Raw genomic sequence first — 17,867 nt, forward strand, 5'->3', positions numbered from 1 at the left:
ATGGCATAATCAAAGCACCCAAAGCAAGTAGATAATCCAAGCCGTGTAGGGCTCGCCGTCGTCCGGGTAAGGTAATCCAATGTGCAGGTCCACTCGTCCTTGCCCAGAACTCCTCGGATGAAAGCACCACACGTGGTCTGCCCAGCCTGGTTAAGACTCTAGATAACGCGAGGAAAACGATGGGGGTACTGCTCACTTTATAACTCTAACCGAACGATGCACCATACATAATAGACTATTATTAACTTAATAGAAATACGTCCCACTCGACGGTATAGTGCCAAACTATGACAATTCAACTATTAATCCACACGATGTCTCAATGCCATTCTGAGGCCAAGTTGACCATACTGCACCACACGTGTATCGTGGGTGAGGCTTAACGTCTTGCCACTAGGTTGGAGGGTAAAGAACTAAGGGCTAAGGGAAGTTCTACTTTACTTGCGCCATATATATATGCGCTGTGAACAAATAGTACCATTCGTATTTCGGCAGACGTATTCCTACGCGGAACCGGGGCTAGTAACGACATGTTCGTCGGCACGATTGAACTTGAACCAAGGGGCTTGGCTGCTGGCGCCAAGTTCTTGTCCAATGAGAGAATGAAACTATTATGGGCTGTTAGTAGACCAAAGGGATATTCAGTGTATATGTACAAGGAATATACAAGGGATATCAAACGATATACAAATACTATTAAATATATATCCATAAATAAATATATATATTCGGTTTAATCTGATCCTTCACAACAGCCGCCCCCTAATTAGTCCCACCTAATTAGCTAAGCAGAGACAGATTGACCGCACTGTCTACCACTCAAGGTCCGCTGTAAGGGTCAGTCAACTCACAAAGTCATGGGGTCATGGTCGTCATCGATAGTGTCTGGGAGTCTGGGCAGTTCTATTAGCCTCGCCACGGGTCGTGTGTAAGTTCGCCCTTGGACGAGCACTTCAGCTGCTCGGACCTTGCCATCGGCACCGGTGATCACTTTGCTTACGCGGCCAGCCGGCCACATAGCTCTGGGTAGTGACTGGTCGATAATCATGACGACTGTTCCTTCTGTCAAATTGTCTCTCTTTTACCCACTTCTGGCGGGTCTGTAGAGACGGTAAGTAGTGGAGTAGAAAGCTGTTCCAAAACTTGTCAGCTAGTACTTGACTGTACCTCCACATTCTTCGGCCGTTCGCTTCTTCAGGCCTGTACATTGTCTGGGGTAGCGCGGGGTCCAGCCGCCCCATCAAGAGTGTGTTGGGGGTGACTGGGTCGACATCTGCTATATCACTGGAGACGTAGCCGAGGGGCTTGGAGTTCAATACTCCCTCGATCTCCGTGAGGACTGTCATTAGGACTTCTTCCGCCACAGTCTGGGCCCCAAGCACGGCGTACAGGGCTGTCTTTATAGAACGTACTTCTCGTTCCCAGGTTCCACCGAAGTGGGGTGCGTTCGGGGGATTAAACTGGAAGTCAATCTGGGATGGAGCGAGGTGGGTCTTAAGTTCTGGGCCCATAGCTTGGAAGCTCTCTCTCAGCTCTCTTTCTCCGCCTTTGAAGTTTGTCCCGTGATCAGACAACAATGTAGACGGTTTTCCTTTCCGTGATGTGAATCTTCGGAAGGCCATAAGGAATGAGTCTGTGCTCATGGTTGGAAGGAGTTCGATATGTATCGCTCTGGTGGTCATGCATTTGAATACAATACCCCACCGCTTCTCGGTTCCTCTTCCTTTCTTTATATACAACGGGAGAAAACAGTCCATGCCTGTGGAGTGGAATGGCTTGTCGCCGAGTCGGAGGCGACAGGGAGGTAGGTCAGCCATCCGGGGTATGCTGGGCTGCGCGCGCCACTTTCGGCAGTCTAGACAGGTTCGCTGGAAGCGTCGCACTGCTTCTCTCCCTTGAAGTATCCAATAGCGACGTCTGATCTCCGCGAAGACTCTCTCTGCTCCTGCGTGGTGTACATCCTCGTCGTATTTCTTTATGATCAGCTCTGTGACCTTGTGTCGGCTGTTCAAGACTATCGGGTACTTAACGTCATCCGGTAGATCGGGGGCTCTCCGCAGACGACCACCCACTCTGATGAGATTATGGGCGTCGCTCTCGGGTGCCAGGTGGAGCAATCTGCTGTCTGATGGGACGGGCTTTCCTCCCTGTAGACAGTCTAGCTCATCGGGGAACGAGTCTCTCTGGGCTCGTTGTAGTAGAAGAAGTTCTGCTTCTTCGTAGTCAGCTGCTGAAATGTCGGCAGTGGGCTGAATCTCTGGGTGGTGCCACAGAAATGTCTTTAGTTGCGCACTCTGTAGGGTGAGGCAGTCATCTATGTTGGGGTCTGTGGAGGCGACTGTGCTCAGTCCACAGAACATAGGTTTCTTGTTCTCAGCCTCCTCTTTACTCGCCTCCCGTGGGGTGGGCGTAGGCCACTCTCCTTCCGGGAGCTTGAGGAACTCTGGTCCGTCACTGTAGATGTTGTGACGGGTGAGGTCATCTAGGGACATTCCCCGGGTGATGACGTCAGCTGGGTTGTGTTTGGTGTCCACATACCGCCAGCTCGCTGCTTCTGTTAACTCTTGAATCTCGGTGACTCTGACTCCCACGAAGACTTTGTATCTGCATGAATCAGACTTGATCCATGTGAGTACTGTCGTGGAATCTGACCACAAGATTGTTCTGTGCACCGGAATGGTGAGTTCACGTTGGATTAACGTGGCTAGATGCGCTCCTGCTAGGGCTGCGCAGAGCTCTAGACGCGGGATAGATTGTTGCTTTCGTGGGGCTATTCTTGAGCGAGCCAGGATGAAAGCAGTGTGTATCTCTCCTCCCTTCTCTTGGGCACGCAAGTAGGCCACCGATCCATAGGCTACTTCGGAGGCGTCACTGAAGACGTGTAGATCCATCTTGCATGTCTCTGGCCTCACTGTGGGTGGGAAGTAGCTGCGGCGTATATTGACGCCTGGGAGTGAGCGGAGCTCCGTCTCCCACTCTCTCCATGTGGAGGCAAGGGGTGCGGGTATTGGGTCGTCCCAGCCCTGGTCCTTGTCCCATAGTGCTCGTACAATCATCTTTGCCCTGGTGGTGTAAGGTAGAATACATCCCAACGGGTCATATTGTCTGGCGAGTGTTCTGTACACACTCCGTCTGGTGGTCGGTATCGCCGTCGACCTTCCCTGCTCCGTGGTCAGGGGTTTGTGTCTATAGTGGAGCGAGTCTGTTTTGAAGCGCCAGACTAGTCCTAGTGTCATTTCTTGGGCTTCTCCTGGGATTGTCGCCATCCAGGTCTCGCTGCTGGCAGCCTTGTCCGCGGGGGAGAGGCTGCGCAATACGTGCGGGTCGCGGCTGGCCCACTGCCTGAGATCAAAGCCGCCTTTAATCAGGGAGGCGCGTAGCTTGAGTAGGAGAGCCTCGGCTTCTTCTTGAGTCGAAACGCTTTGTAAACAGTTGTCCACGTAGAAACTGTTCTTCACACTGTGTCGGACCTCTTCATCTGCTGCTGGGTCCTCTGCGACGTGTTTCTGTAGTGCAAATGTTACTGGGGGGTCGCTGCTGGCCTGCTGCCGGAGATCAAAGCCGTCTTTGATCAGAGAGGCGCGGAGCAGCGCACGGCGTCGCCAGTCAATCTTTGTTACGTGTCCCGCTGTGATTAGCTTCTCAATCTCAGCGCGGTACACACTCTCTTGAGCGGGGTCTTTGGCTAGGCGCCGCTCTGTGTTCAATAGATACCGCTCCGTAGCGTCTTTTTGCGTGAAAGGTGGGCATTCCCTCTCGCCTCAGGAGTGGAGTTGCGTATCTCATCACTCCGCCGACTGTGACTCTCTTTGTCCCTTGCTCGAGGAGGTTTATGGCGTAAATGTCTTCTTTAGAACGAATGTCTTTCTTTTCGTTCTTAAAGGGCATTGTCTCTAGTGTCCATAGCCTCTCGACATGCTGCAGGAGAGTGGTGTCTTCTTCTGTCACTCTGGAGTGGAGGCAGCTAGTGGCTGCTGTTCGGTTGAGAGATTTAGCGAGGGGGCCTTGTAGTGTCCATCCTAGGCGGGTCTCGACTGCTGCAGGACAGCCTCTGGGTCCTGTATGGACCCGGTCTATCGGGACTATGAGGTCTGCATGGTCGGAGCCTATCAGCAGGGTCGGGGTGGCGCCGTCTATGAGCGGGATAGGTAGTTGACGCAGGTGCACATATTTATCCATCAGCTTGGCGATGGGGTAGGTGTACTGTGATAGTCCTATTTCTTGGCTGGTGAAAGCATTTGTAATCCTATACCGTCGCTCTGGCTGCCCGCTTGCTGCGATAGTGAAGGAGACATTCTCGCCTTTTATAGTCTTTAAATCTCTTCTTATTGTCCGAATCGTCATTTGGTTCTCGCTCCCCCGCAGTCCCAGCTGGGCCGCAGCGGACGCGAGCAGAAGGGTCTTCTCTGACCCGTCATCAAGGACGGCGTAAGTGTCCATGACTTTATCTTGGTAGCTCAATGTTACACGGACTACCTTTAAGAGCACTTGGGCGCCGCTGCTGCTGGCGGGGTCAATGTACATGACACTTGCCTTGGTGCTGCTCGATGGTGCAGGTGCAGGCTTTCTTCTGTTACTGTCGTGTAGGACATCTAGGTGGGCTCCGTCACACCGACTGCACCTCTTCTTTAGGCGGCACTCGGCTGCCATGTGACTGCGCGCACATCGGTAACAGCGCCTGTTGGACTTTATCCATTGACTCACTTCTTCTGCATTCATCTTCTTGAACAGGTCACATTGTGACAGCCAGTGTTCCTTCTCGCAGTACGGGCACACCATCTTCCACTTCTCTTTTCTCGAGGGGGTACTGTGGTTCTTACTGCTCGGTACTGATTCTGATTGGTGCATGACAGTCACCGATCTTCTTCCATCGTTTATTCTCCTGGGTCCCTCTCTGGAGCTTGGTGTGCTCCGCACGAACGTATCCAGTCGTAAGCTGCTGACTTCTCTCGCCAGGAAGTCGGCTAGATCGAGGAGGGATGGTTCGGGACCGTTAGGATCACGGTGGTCTCTCTGCCGCCTAAAGCGCTCTTGTCTGGCGGGTGGCAGCTTCTCTAAAATCCTCTCGACGTTAGAGTTGGCGTATAGCTCGTGCATACCCTTTTCTCGTTGCGCTCCCAGCATCCCTACCAGGGACTGCACTTTTATAGACAGGTCGTCTAATGAGCGATTGTCTGTTGCTGGGGGTAGGCGGTCAATATGCCTTATCTCTTGGATTACGTAATCCCATATACGTCCATATCTTTGGTCCAGCGCTGCTAGAGCCGCGGTGTATGGGGTCGTAGAGGTGGCATAGGCTAGCGCTATATTGTGCGCTCGGGGTACTTTCATGTGCTTCAGTAATATTGCATACTTGTGACGTTCATCAACGACATCCACCATCATTGTCTCTAAGCACATTCGGAGCTCCGTGTACTGTGCCCGATTCTCATGGGTGAAGTCTGGGATGGTCGGTGTGGCAATGTATGACGCCGTGGATGGCTGATACATTGGCGAGCGTTGGGGGAGAGGCCTCCTAGGCGAGTCTCCTCTTGCGCCTCTCTGTGGGCTGGTACCGGCAGGGTACCATGGCCCGCTGGTCCAGGTGCTATTCCTCGGGGCTGGTCGTGCGTCGTGCTCACCCGTGAATAGAGTCGGGGGTCTGTAGCGCAGCGCCGCGGGGGTATAGCCTGGGCTGTACTGGACCTCCTGGTCCGGTGGAGTACTGTGCTGTCGTCAGGCTTGGTTCTCCTCCTCTCCCTCTTCTTCTTCTATCAGGTCCTCTAGATCCTGTAGTCGTTTATTTAGCTTCTCCGCAGTGTATGCTGCTCCTTCCTTGTAGCTGGGTCTCGCTTGGACCGGTCGGGGAAGGGGGTCTGCGGGGGGTATAGGCTTGGTCTGTTGGTCAAGTTCAGGGTCGCTTGCTCGGTTAGGAGACGCTGCCCTTGACTGTTGTCTCGACGAGTTCCTTGAACCCCTGGCGGAGGGAGAGGGTGTTGCCTTGAGGATCAGCTGCTCCATTAGTTGCGCTTGTAGCTTGTCGCGCTCGGCTTGTAGTCTGTCGCGCTCGGTTTCGCGCTGGATGAGAGCGAGGTCGCGCTCTGCTTCTCTTTGGGCACCGGCAGCGGCACGCTGGGTGTCTGCTCGGTCTCTTGCCATATTCTCTTCCGTCTGAAGGCGTCTCATCTCCAGGCGTATACGCTCTTCTTCGCTCCGTTGCTGTGTCTGGAGTCGATCGCGTTCACCCTGAAGTCGATCGTGTTCACCCTGGAGTCGATCGCGTTCGGTAGAGGCTGTCAGGCTGACGAGGAACGCCTGTGATAGCATCCTCTCCGCTTCGCTGGGGGAAGACGGTTGTAGAGGTGAGCCGCTCCTGGCGGTACTCGTTGGGGAGTCCTGGAGCTCTATTTCCTCTGCGCTCTCCTCCTCTTCTTCCGTGCAGAGTTCTCTCTCTGTAGGGTTGTCTTCCTCCCGGGGCTGGTCGGGGACTACTTCTCCGGTATTGGCGGGGGGTAAAGGCATGTCAGCTCCCTCCTGGTCCCCACCGTGAGCTTGGTCAGTTACATTAGAACCCACTAGGGCCTCTGTGGTCGGGGTAACCTGGTCGTTAAGGTCAGACATAATTTTACTTTCTACTTTTACCGCGTTTACCGTTTGTAGAAGGCTAGGTAGTTGACTGACAGCGTAATCCTCTAAGTACGGAGGTGGCTGTCGTCTGCGCCGCGGGCGTTCTACGTTAGGAGGACCGTTTCGTGGAGTGTTCATCATAGGCCATTTCAATATTAATAACACTATATTAATATTACACTAGTTACCATCCGGCTCGAAGGACCAATTGTAACTGAGGGGTACAATTCCCTGACTGTATTGATAAGTATGGTATCATTAAACCACTACCGCTTTATGTACTTTAACTACTGGCCACACAGTACATGATATAGATATGATGAACACTTTCCCACCTGATGAAACCAAGTCCACACAAATGTATCCGTCGAATCTTTAATATATAGCAAAGGGTATATACAACGTTCACGTAATGACATTTATGATTTGAATGCACTTGTAAGGCAAATGAGTATTCGTAGGCAAATCTACATTGAATGTCCAATCTCTGGTTACGCAGGAAGCAAGTATACAACCTGGTTCTTTAGGGAACTATAGCGATGGTACTTAATGATTATAGCTGGATACACTAAAGGGGGTCCCGCTGGTTGTAAGTCAGTAGGGGGGGGGGGGGTTAGGAGAGCCGCTGGCGATATCCCATCTGGCCAACGATTTCTTGGGAGAATTCAGAGTGCTGAACACGGTGCCCACAGAACCTTGGTCCACAGATGAATACAGTTGGGCCCTCTTGTAGACGGTAGCTGCCGGTCCACAACGAAGAGACGTGAGGCGACCTCACTCGGGTTAGAGCGCCGTCTCACCTGGACTCCTCTCGGGGGTAGTTCCAACACTTACCAGTGTTGGCTGTTATCCATGGCATAATCAAAGCACCCAAAGCAAGTAGATAATCCAAGCCGTGTAGGGCTCGCCGTCGTCCGGGTAAGGTAATCCAATGTGCAGGTCCACTCGTCCTTGCCCAGAACTCCTCGGATGAAAGCACCACACGTGGTCTGCCAAGCCTGGTTAAGACTCTAGATAACGATGGGGGTACTGCTCACTTTATAACTCTAACCGAACGATGCACCATACATAATAGACTATTATTAACTTAATAGAAATACGTCCCACTCGACGGTATAGTGCCAAACTATGACAATTCAACTATTAATCCACACGATGTCTCAATGCCATTCTGAGGCCAAGTTGACCATACTGCACCACACGTGTATCGTGGGTGAGGCTTAACGTCTTGCCACTAGGTTGGAGGGTAAAGAACTAAGGGCTCAGGGAAGTTCTACTTTACTTGCGCCATATATATATGCGCTGTGAACAAATAGTACCATTCGTATTTCGGCAGACGTATTCCTACGCGGAACCGGGGCTAGTAACGACATGTTCGTCGGCACGATTGAACTTGAACCAAGGGGCTTGGCTGCTGGCGCCAAGTTCTTGTCCAATGAGAGAATGAAACTATTATGGGCTGTTAGTAGACCAAAGGGATATTCAGTGTATATGTACAAGGAATATACAAGGGATATCAAACGATATACAAATACTATTAAATATATATCCATAAATAAATATATATATTCGGTTTAATCTGATCCTTCACAACAGTAAGCACTCTTGATGTATAGCATACATGTATCTTTGCTTTTTGTTTTATAACCGTCAATTTGCAAATTGTTTGAAAGAGTGCTGTACAAGACAAGGAACAATGGTCAGTTTTTCTTGCATATAATTTTGCTTTTAAAAAAACAATAAAAAAATGTATATCAAAGTGATAATTGACAGATTAATCGATTATCAAAATAGTTGTTAGTTGCAGCCCTATATGTAATATGTAATTATTAAATATAATAGCCCAAGCAACTGGACATTGCAATGAGTATATATAAACACAAGACCAGTCCAAAAAATTAGAGATCCAAAGACACAGGTCCAAGGTCCTCTGTCTCGCTGAGAATCTTAAGAACTGTTTATTCTAGAACAGCAAGGAAAAGGATGTGAAGAAAACATGTGGCCCACGTGTTGCAGCCCACTGGCCTTCAGCAGGGAAGAACATAGAAACCTTAATGAGCCCATCCCACCCACTACATGACCTTCTCCCTCCAACCAGACCACACTGTACTGGCGGATCAAATGAGAAACAGCCCATCTCTATCTCCGTACCCCCTGCCAGGACACAGCGCCTCCAGCAGTCCTTCCTGCACACTGCAGTCACACTTTATAAAGATAAAGAAGCCAAGATAGTCTGACCATCACCATCTCCATGTACAGGCTTTGTATGTTGGTGTTTTTAGATTTGATGTGTGCATATACATTGTGTGTGTGTGTGTGTGTATGTGTGTGTGCAGGGGTGCAGTGCTGGGCAAACGCGGTCAAACGGCGTTTGGCCGTCGTCACTGAGGCCGAAGTGCGCGCATCCTATTATTATGCAAAGTCTAGGTGATAAAATGACTCGTCGCGCCACTTATCACCTAGACTTTGCATAATAATAGGATACCGACAACCAAATACAAGCCCTGTAGGTGTGGTGGGGGGTTGCTTGATCTCCCGACTTCACTGGAAGGATGAGACAAGGTGTATCATCTGTTTTGTGCGCAACAGAGGGAACATGTATGCGCGTGCGCGGGAGCGCGCTTGCGCGGGCGTTTGGCCTTCGCCCATATTACGACTGCACCCCTGTGTGTGTGTGTGCTTGCGTGTGAGAGTGTAAGTGCACGTGTGTATATATGCATTTTTATAGAACATTTATTAATAATTATAATAATCAATAAAAATCAATGTTATAAATGTGTGTGTTTCAGACTTGTCTCTGCAAAACTTTCTGTAATAAATAAATGAATGAATGAATGAATGTAAATGTACATTTACAGGGAGCACCCATGGGCGGAGTCAGACCAGTTGCCCCCAAAAAAGCCTCTAATCTACCAATGGGTAGAGTGCTGGTTAACCATGGCGGATTTAGTTCAAAATAAATACATATGAAGTAAGGAATATCAAAAGTAGTCTAGTATAGAAAGATAGCATGTGACACATAAAATAATTCGTAATAAGTCGTTTATAATTCCGTGGCCAACGTTAGATGATTCATCGTGTGGGTGATATGATCATTAGAGCAGTTAGTATCGAACACGTTAAAAAAAAAGGCTGAATCTTACCGTAGCTTCCTCGTAGCGTTGGGCGATGAGCAGGAGCAGAAATATTCCTATTATGGGATGTTGAAATATGCGATCCATCTCCAGGTTGTATAATAGTATATACGTCCAAATCATGTTGTTTATCGAGTTATTGGTAACGGATTGCTATCCATTGTGTCTAGCTCGAGTCCCGGGACTATTAGCGAGTGATCGGACCGAATTGGAATGAGCACCAGCTTCCGTTTCCGGTTTCCAGTTTGGGCGATCCGCCGATCGGCCACCAGATGGCGCTCTTGAACCGTTGGAGAGTTGAGAGGGGATCAACAGTAGATCTCAAGTCTCCGGGGGAGAAATATGATTGCGATCACAGATTTTTGAAATATTGATCTCAATGACGTGTTACGGCGTCATTGGAAGAATTAGCATGGCGGGGAATGACGAGTTTATACGTCTCTGGCAGAGAAAGTGTTAACCATCAGGGAAAACCCCTCCCACCCATACACAGACTTGGCTGACAGGAGGAGCATGTTCAGTGCTAGGCTCACACTACCTAAATGCAGCACTGAACGGCACAGGAAGTCCTTCATTCCAACAGCCATCAGACTATACAATGCATCACTGTGCCTCACTGCATCACTGAGCACAGAGTGACAGTTACCATCTTCCTGGACTCTTACTTTTGAAACGGCACTGTGCAATATTTCACCTACTGTAGACTTCAGTATATTTTTACTGTATTTATTTACTGTATATTTTATTCTATTTTTATTCTATTTTATTCTATTCTTAGGCAATTTGATTGGTTTTGTTATTCTTATTCGTGACCTGTTCTGTCTAAATGTTTAATGTTGAGCGATTTGCAGTGTCAAATTTCCCTCAGGATAATAAAAGTAATTCTATTCTAACTGTTAGGAGTTAGTGAAGCCAGCTACCACAAAGATACCCTGGGTATGTTGAACTTGCTTCGTAGTATAGACCGCTGGTTGGAACAGTGACGTGTGAACGGCTATTTTCGTTTGCGTTGCGGTTGTATGTGGATTGGAAAGGCATTTTACACTTAAGTTCAATGTGATCATAGCACATCCCTGACCACCTCCAGAGGAGGTTTGGACGATAAGGTTAGTCTGTCCTCAATGTGTCTTGGGTGGATTTACACCCATATTGGTATGTGGTTAAACACTGATTACAGTCCCAATAACCAAACCAAAAATAATGCTTGTCTGAAGATGAGTTAAGCAGTGATGTAGTTATCAAAAAAGTATTGATTGATTGAAAACTTTAATTAACAGATTGCAGAATGGGTACAGTACAGTACAGCTCAATACACACAATTGTTAAGGGAATGCAGACCAGAGAAAGACTTTCATCTAGTTTACATCAGGGTCCCCCATTTTCAATTCATAATGACATTTATGACATACACAACATACAGATATACCGATATAAAAATCTAATCATCCAATCTAATCTAATCATGACATACAGATATACAGTAGTTAGATTTGTGACATACAAGATATGCAAATATACAGTACTGTTAAACAGAGATCCTAACAGTAAATATATACATATGAGGGGGAGGGAACTGTACATTAGGAGGGGGTGGGTGGGTTCTTGGGAGGGGGATTTTGGACATTTACGGGGGCCAGTTAAGAATTGCGGCCTCCCGTAGGTGCTCTTTGAGAGTAGTTTTGAAGGTGGGTAGGGATTCACATTTGCTTACGGCTGTGGGTAGGGCGTTCCACATTGATGTGGCATAATTATAGAAAACTATATGTTAAGGGGAAATAGTACAAGTACAAGTACCACTGGTTAGTTTGAACGCAAGTGCAACATCATCTAACTCTCTGCATGGGTGAATGACACACACACACCCACACACACACACACACACACCCACACACAGTAGACTCTACCACTAAATGACATACCTATTCCAACTGAAGAGGATTGATTAAAGTGTTGTTTTGTTTTTACGCATATGAAATGTAATTCATCAAATATTTAGTCATGATTAATGAGTTTATGCAAATGAACACATGTACTTATATATTTCTACACACTCTTCTCTTCCACACACGCATACACATGCACTCTCTTACAGACACACGTCAAGACATGCGTGTAAATACTTAAATACTGGTTTGGAGTATTTGGAAGGGGAAAAAATAATAAATCATTGCACGTGCACACACTCTTGTACACTCTTTCTCACACACATACACATTATGAAGTCCTATACACGTGCTCAACCATCCTCCACACCTTCCTTTCTTAATTAGTCACACATGTTTGTAGAGTTTGGTTAAAACCAAAATAATTTTCCTTATAAAAGGTAACAACTTCACCCTGGTAAAATATGTACTGTACTTATTTGATATGTACTGTAAGCTGGGAGACGTTGAATTGTGATGCATCAGTAGATAGGGAGCTGGAAGCCGTTGTAATTATCAAAGATTTTTGTAAAGATTGGTCAAATTTTTAAAAATCTGTCTGGACATCTTTTATTGCATCTCAACAGTCTTGGGTTTGCTGCTCCTACGTGACATGGTCCTCATTTTCAAACGGATAGAACATTGTGCACGACATGCATATTTTTTAAGTACTCAGAATGTAGGCCGTTCTATTAGGCACCCGGGCTGTAGTACCTACCACCACCTGTAGAGTCTGCTGAGTGGCCATGTGGGGGTCGTCCGAGGTCATCTGAGCCAGCGTCTGCTGCAGCGTCCGGGCCAGCAGCACCACCGAGCCCACCATGGCCACCACGCCGAACACCAGCCCACTGCTGAACCTGCAGAGGGATGACATACATTCATTACACTGTTACGCCTTCATATTGCAAGAAGCAGTACCATAAGACAGATCACTGTGGACAAATAATTGACCAATCTCAAAAACCCTGCCCTCTTTTCTTGATCCTCCAATCACAACTGTTGCTCCCCTCCGACACGTTTGTCCAAGGTCAATTATCCAGAGAGTATTCTCACGCTGTGTGTCATCATGCATCTACGTAGTGCCATCAACACAGCTCTTTGGCCCCTGTTGTCATTTAATGATAATCACCTGTTAGTTTATTACAATCAACTATTGGTTGTTTGTTTGCCTACTAAATATATATATAAAAATTCTTTCTTTCTTTAGTTGTTGTTGTTGTTGTTGTTGTTGTTTTGAATTACATTTGTATATTGGTTCTCTTATGAATGTCTTGCAGCAATATCAACTGAAGATCTGACCTCATTTTAATTAAATAAAGAAATTCCCTAGCCATAGTCGCCGTGGGAAAAAATTTAAAATTAAATAAATTCCCTACCTACCCATGGCCTTAACTGACAACCAACAGGAACCAAACAATATTTTCTTTTATGCCCAACAATGCATGACAAGTTATTTAATGATAATTTTTACATAATTTGGATAATAAGTGAGTAACTCTGCTTCTTGGAATACACCCTCCTGAACACTGATGGCATCAACAACAATAAACTCCTTTAACCCGTCTATTTCACGTGAAGAGGGCCTGTCGGAAATGGAGTCAAAAAAGGCAGAGAAAGATAAGTCAAAAGAGGTCGTCATGGCAGACTGTACCCCCTTTCGTGACTGTGATGCACGCCAACAAGGTTTGCCCGAGTGTCAAACCTTGTTGGCGTGCATCACAGTCACGAAAGGGGCTAGGCAGACTGGGGGTTAGGCGTCGTCTTTCTTACCACAGGTAGAGGGCGTGAGGGTTGATGCGGGCGCAGTAGGCAAACAGGCGGTTGAACAGGGTGGTCTGCCATCGCAGGTGGAACGGAGACAGCATCAGCCCTCGGCTCGACAGCCATGTCTCGTAGCTGACGCGGTGTGTCACAGAGGACTGCAGGACAAGCGTGGAGTCAGGGTGGCATAATATACCAACTGCTGCCAGTCATTCATTCATTAATTTATCCATTCCAGCAATGGCTTTCACTCTGGCGGCCCAGCTGTCATTTTTTGTCTTAACAGTTCCCACCCTTCTTACTACAGTGTGCATCACAAGGATTCCAAACCTTTTTATTTATTTCATGGATTATGGACTAATCCCAACTGATGTTTGTTGTCAGATATAATTCTGGTACGGAATTACATAACATTAGCCGTGTACTGAATTCCCAGGCTCAAAACGTGCATTACACGCATTATTCTCATTGTGCTCACCGATTGATTGAATTGATTGAAAACTGTATTAACAGATTGCAGAATGGGTACAGTACAGTACAGCTCAATACATACAATTGTTAAGGGGATGCAGACCAGAGAAAGACTTTCGTCTTGTTTACATCAGGGTCCCCCATTTTCAATTCATCATCATCACTTTGAATGAATACCACAGAAATGTAACTGTTGCTGTTCGTCGTTTGGCCTGACGGTGTCGCCAGACCCACTTTGGCCACTGACGCTGTCATAGACCATGGATTGCGCATAGACCCTGAGAGATGCTGTTACATTTGGGAGACCAAAACAAGCTGCTCCATGGTGAGCAAGCACAAAGGCTACCTAGGTAACGTTATACCACAGTAGCTGCAATGCATTTACTCACATCTAACCTATTCCCAAACATTAAACAACTAGGCTACCTTACAGTACAAAAACCACACTTCTATACTTGAATCACTCGGAAGGTTAGAATACACGATGTCACCTTCAGGAGCGTGTCGGTGAGATAGACAGCGCACCAGCTTCCCATCACAAACACCACCAGAGGAACGGGGATCATCGTTCACCAGGATACGGGAGAGACAGCTCACCACAGACGGAATATAAATATATAAAATATCTCCATCACTCTGTTTGCTGCATGCCCGGCGCTGTGGGTCGCTGCAGCCACAAATGCTTGCTTTCAATATGACAATACAAATAGACGATTTCTTAATGTGGTAGTCTTTTGACAGGACTGCGGCGTCAGCTTCGTGCGACGGGGTACAGCTACTTCCGGGTACAATTTCTAGACCAGAGTAGTCAAGTAGACGTTTTAATGGAGCACAGAGTGGTTCGTGTAACTGCTTGGCTGATTGATTGATTGATTGATTGAAAACTTTATTAACAGATTGCATAATGGGTACATTACAGCACAGCTCAATACATACAATTGTTAAGGGGATGCAGACCAGAGAAATACTTTCATCTTGTTTACATCAGGGTCCCCCATTTTCAATTCATCATAACATAATGACATACACGACATACAGATAGACAGTACTGCTACATCTATACATTTATGACATATCAGATTTGCAAATACAGTACTGTTTGTGATACAAAAAGAGTCCAGAAAAGACTCAAATGCATCCACGAAAATGTGATGGCTACCGTATAAATATGATATTCAGAGACAGTCCAATATATCATCCAAAGGTCAAGAGAGCCAAATAAATGTCAATGACCATGCTAATCTAAGGAAATATGTTCTTGGATTAAATAATAAAGGCAGGGCCAGGCCGCGTCTATTCGAATCCTAACGCATTTATGCTTCCGCATTCACGTTTTGCGCTCTGATTGGCCAGTGACGTTTCTGGTCGCGCCAATCGTGTGGCGGCAAGTTCTTTCGCCGGTTAAGCTTAGGCACTCTTTCGAAGTTGGTTAAGGTTAGAGTTTGTCTTAGAGCAGGGCGATAGAACGCCAGCCCTGATTCCATACTCTAACCTTAACCAACTTCGAAAGAGCTTAACCAGCTTAACCAATTATAAACTAGGTGTCACACGATTGGGCGCACATGTCACATGACCAGAAACGGCAGTGGCCAATCAGATTAGCAAAACGCGAACGCGGAAGCATAAATGCGTTAGGATTCGAATAGACGCGGCCAGGCCAGCACAAGCCTTTATGGGGCCCTCAGCTACATTTGATTTGGTGCCCCCCGGCAGGCACTTGACATTTTCTTTGGGGTGTGTTTTGCTGTGCTATCTGGCACTTCTTAATCAGCCCCCTCTCTCCCCCTTACTGTCCTTTGCAACTTATTTCCATAAATTCACATACAAAAGTCTATATCCACGATGGAAATGTATTTAGAGAACAATAAAGAGAGAGAGCGATAAAAGGAAAATGCCAACATGGTAATAGCTGTATTTTCAAACTAGTCTAGTTGTGAGAGTACTCCCCCAGCCACGACCACAATCATTGTTGGTTCGATTCCAGAGGCAGTGTTTGTTTTGGAGTTTTGCAGATACAAAATGTATATTACTAATACAACATGTAAATATATTACTTAACATAACATAATTATTTGTCCTGAGGTTGATTAGTACTTTATTTGCTCATGCAGGTGCCCTGAGTTTGATCCTCAGCAGGGGAACAAGTTTTCTGAAAACATAAAAAGCAAAAACATTTTAAATATGTGGGTCATTCCTGGCTATTGGTGACTTTCCAATGTGCTAAACCTTTGGAGAAAAATTGGATTTCTTTGTGTTTTTAGTGTCGTATATTAAGTCAATACATTAGATTAATTACAGTCCATTGAGGTTGCCAACTAGAGGGAGAGAAGGAGAGTGATAGAAACATGGTCCTCATCTGACTCCCAAAAATAGCCAGTAGAGAATAAATGGTGCAGTCAGACGACAAGAGTTCAACTCAAATGATTTATTGCTGCAGGGTTCAAAGGTGAATAAAAGGTTGTTTACATACAGGGATTTCATATTAAAACATGCTGTACAAATGGATTGATGAGGTTTACACATCACACAAGTCTGTACACAAATAGTAGTCATGTTATATCAAATGAAGAGAGAATATACTGAGCATTTACACATGAGTAAAACCTGGTCTTAAGATAGGAATCACTCTAACCAACAATGGGGTCCATGATTTTACTCACATGTAATGGCAAGCAGCATTCTCTGGTGGAGCAGGGATCGGTTGAGAGAGGACGCAGTCCCCAGGGGGGGCTGGCCTCCCTCTTTCCCAATGCGTTCTCATCTTTATACTCTCACCTCAACCAATAATAGCAGTCTAATATTACGTTTGGTCCAATCAGGTTTGTCTTCTGGGGGGCGGTCCGCCCCTGTCTTCCTCCTCGTGTGGGCTGTGGTTTCTTGATGAGTTGGCAGTTTAACACTAAAACCTTTTCTAAATTTGTACCTTTAATGTAAGAAGTTACATATATATTCAGCATTAACCAAATGTGGAGTTGTCTATATTTTAATACCCAATTTCCTATATAAAATATCACAAGCCTGCTTTTTCCAGACTGAATTAATAGTTCTAAGGTTTACGTTCTAGCAAGTTTTACAACCAGAGTAAAATAACATTATTACTTAAATAACCAGTTGTCATTCTAACAAGACATTCAAATCTAATATGTCAGTTACCTTTTAGTCTGATATTGTTTGAATTAGTTTCAGTCTTAACATTCTGTAAACAGGTGTGATCACCTACATTAACATACAGTCAACTCGAGGTTCCCACTCTGAGCGTGGGAAGATCTAATCTTTCTCATATCATATATGTACTTAAGGCATTATTTGAATTAGCCATTATAAACAGATATTTGCAGTTTTCAGTGATAATCCAACCGTGTGTTTGTCTATAATCTTTTCTATATCTATATACTTTTATATAAAATGCTTCTTTCTGTTTTGCTCCAGAGATTGTGCTAGATAAAAATAGATAAGTATAAAATAGAAGTCAAGTACGTAGACAAGTGTTCAATATATACATACAATGTACAATGCAGAGTAGAAAAGTAACTGAGTTACAATACAATATACTATACAGTACAATGCAGAAATGGGATGAGGTACAATTTACAGTAAGGTGTAATGAGGTATGGGCTGTAGTGCAAATTCTTTGCCAATAAATATAAAGTGTGTTTAGGTGTTCTAAAGTGGGTGCTGCAGTCAGTTGTTTGTTTAAAGTGAGTGTGTGCGTGTGGATGTGTGTGCTGTGAGTGCGGGACTCTGGGGGCCGAGAGAGAGAGACACATGGACCTGTGTTTCTAATATTTTTTTTTATTATTTATAAAATGAAATAAGAGTTCTAAATGGCTCATTTTATTTTAAATCATTTTATTTTCAAGTACAGTACAGTAACCATCAGAACAGCAGTTGTCAGTCAAGTCAAGAGTTCAGAATTGTATTAAAACACACACACACACAAATTACAAGATACAAGGTTACACGTTAACTGGCT

The 17,867-nt window shown here is 45.9% G+C and overlaps 1 protein-coding gene across 1 annotated transcript in view; it reads right to left on the reverse strand.

The window, feature by feature from the left end:
- mbtps2 (membrane-bound transcription factor peptidase, site 2) overlaps positions 1-14,655 on the reverse strand; it is a 60,298-nt gene extending 45,643 nt beyond the window's left edge. The window contains exons 1-3 of the mRNA XM_084326014.1: positions 14,386-14,655; positions 13,433-13,581; positions 12,381-12,519 (exon numbers count right to left, since the gene is read on the reverse strand). Of these exons, the coding sequence (XP_084182140.1) occupies positions 12,381-12,519; positions 13,433-13,581; positions 14,386-14,460 (363 nt within the window). The 5' untranslated portion in view covers positions 14,461-14,655. The remainder of the gene's footprint in view (positions 1-12,380; positions 12,520-13,432; positions 13,582-14,385) is intronic.
- Positions 14,656-17,867: the final 3,212 nt, after the last annotated feature.

The sequence above is a fragment of the Notolepis coatsorum genome, assembly GCF_963971535.1.
Source record: "Notolepis coatsorum genome assembly, chromosome: 12".
In the NCBI taxonomy this organism is placed as follows: Eukaryota; Metazoa; Chordata; class Actinopteri; order Aulopiformes; family Paralepididae; genus Notolepis; species Notolepis coatsorum.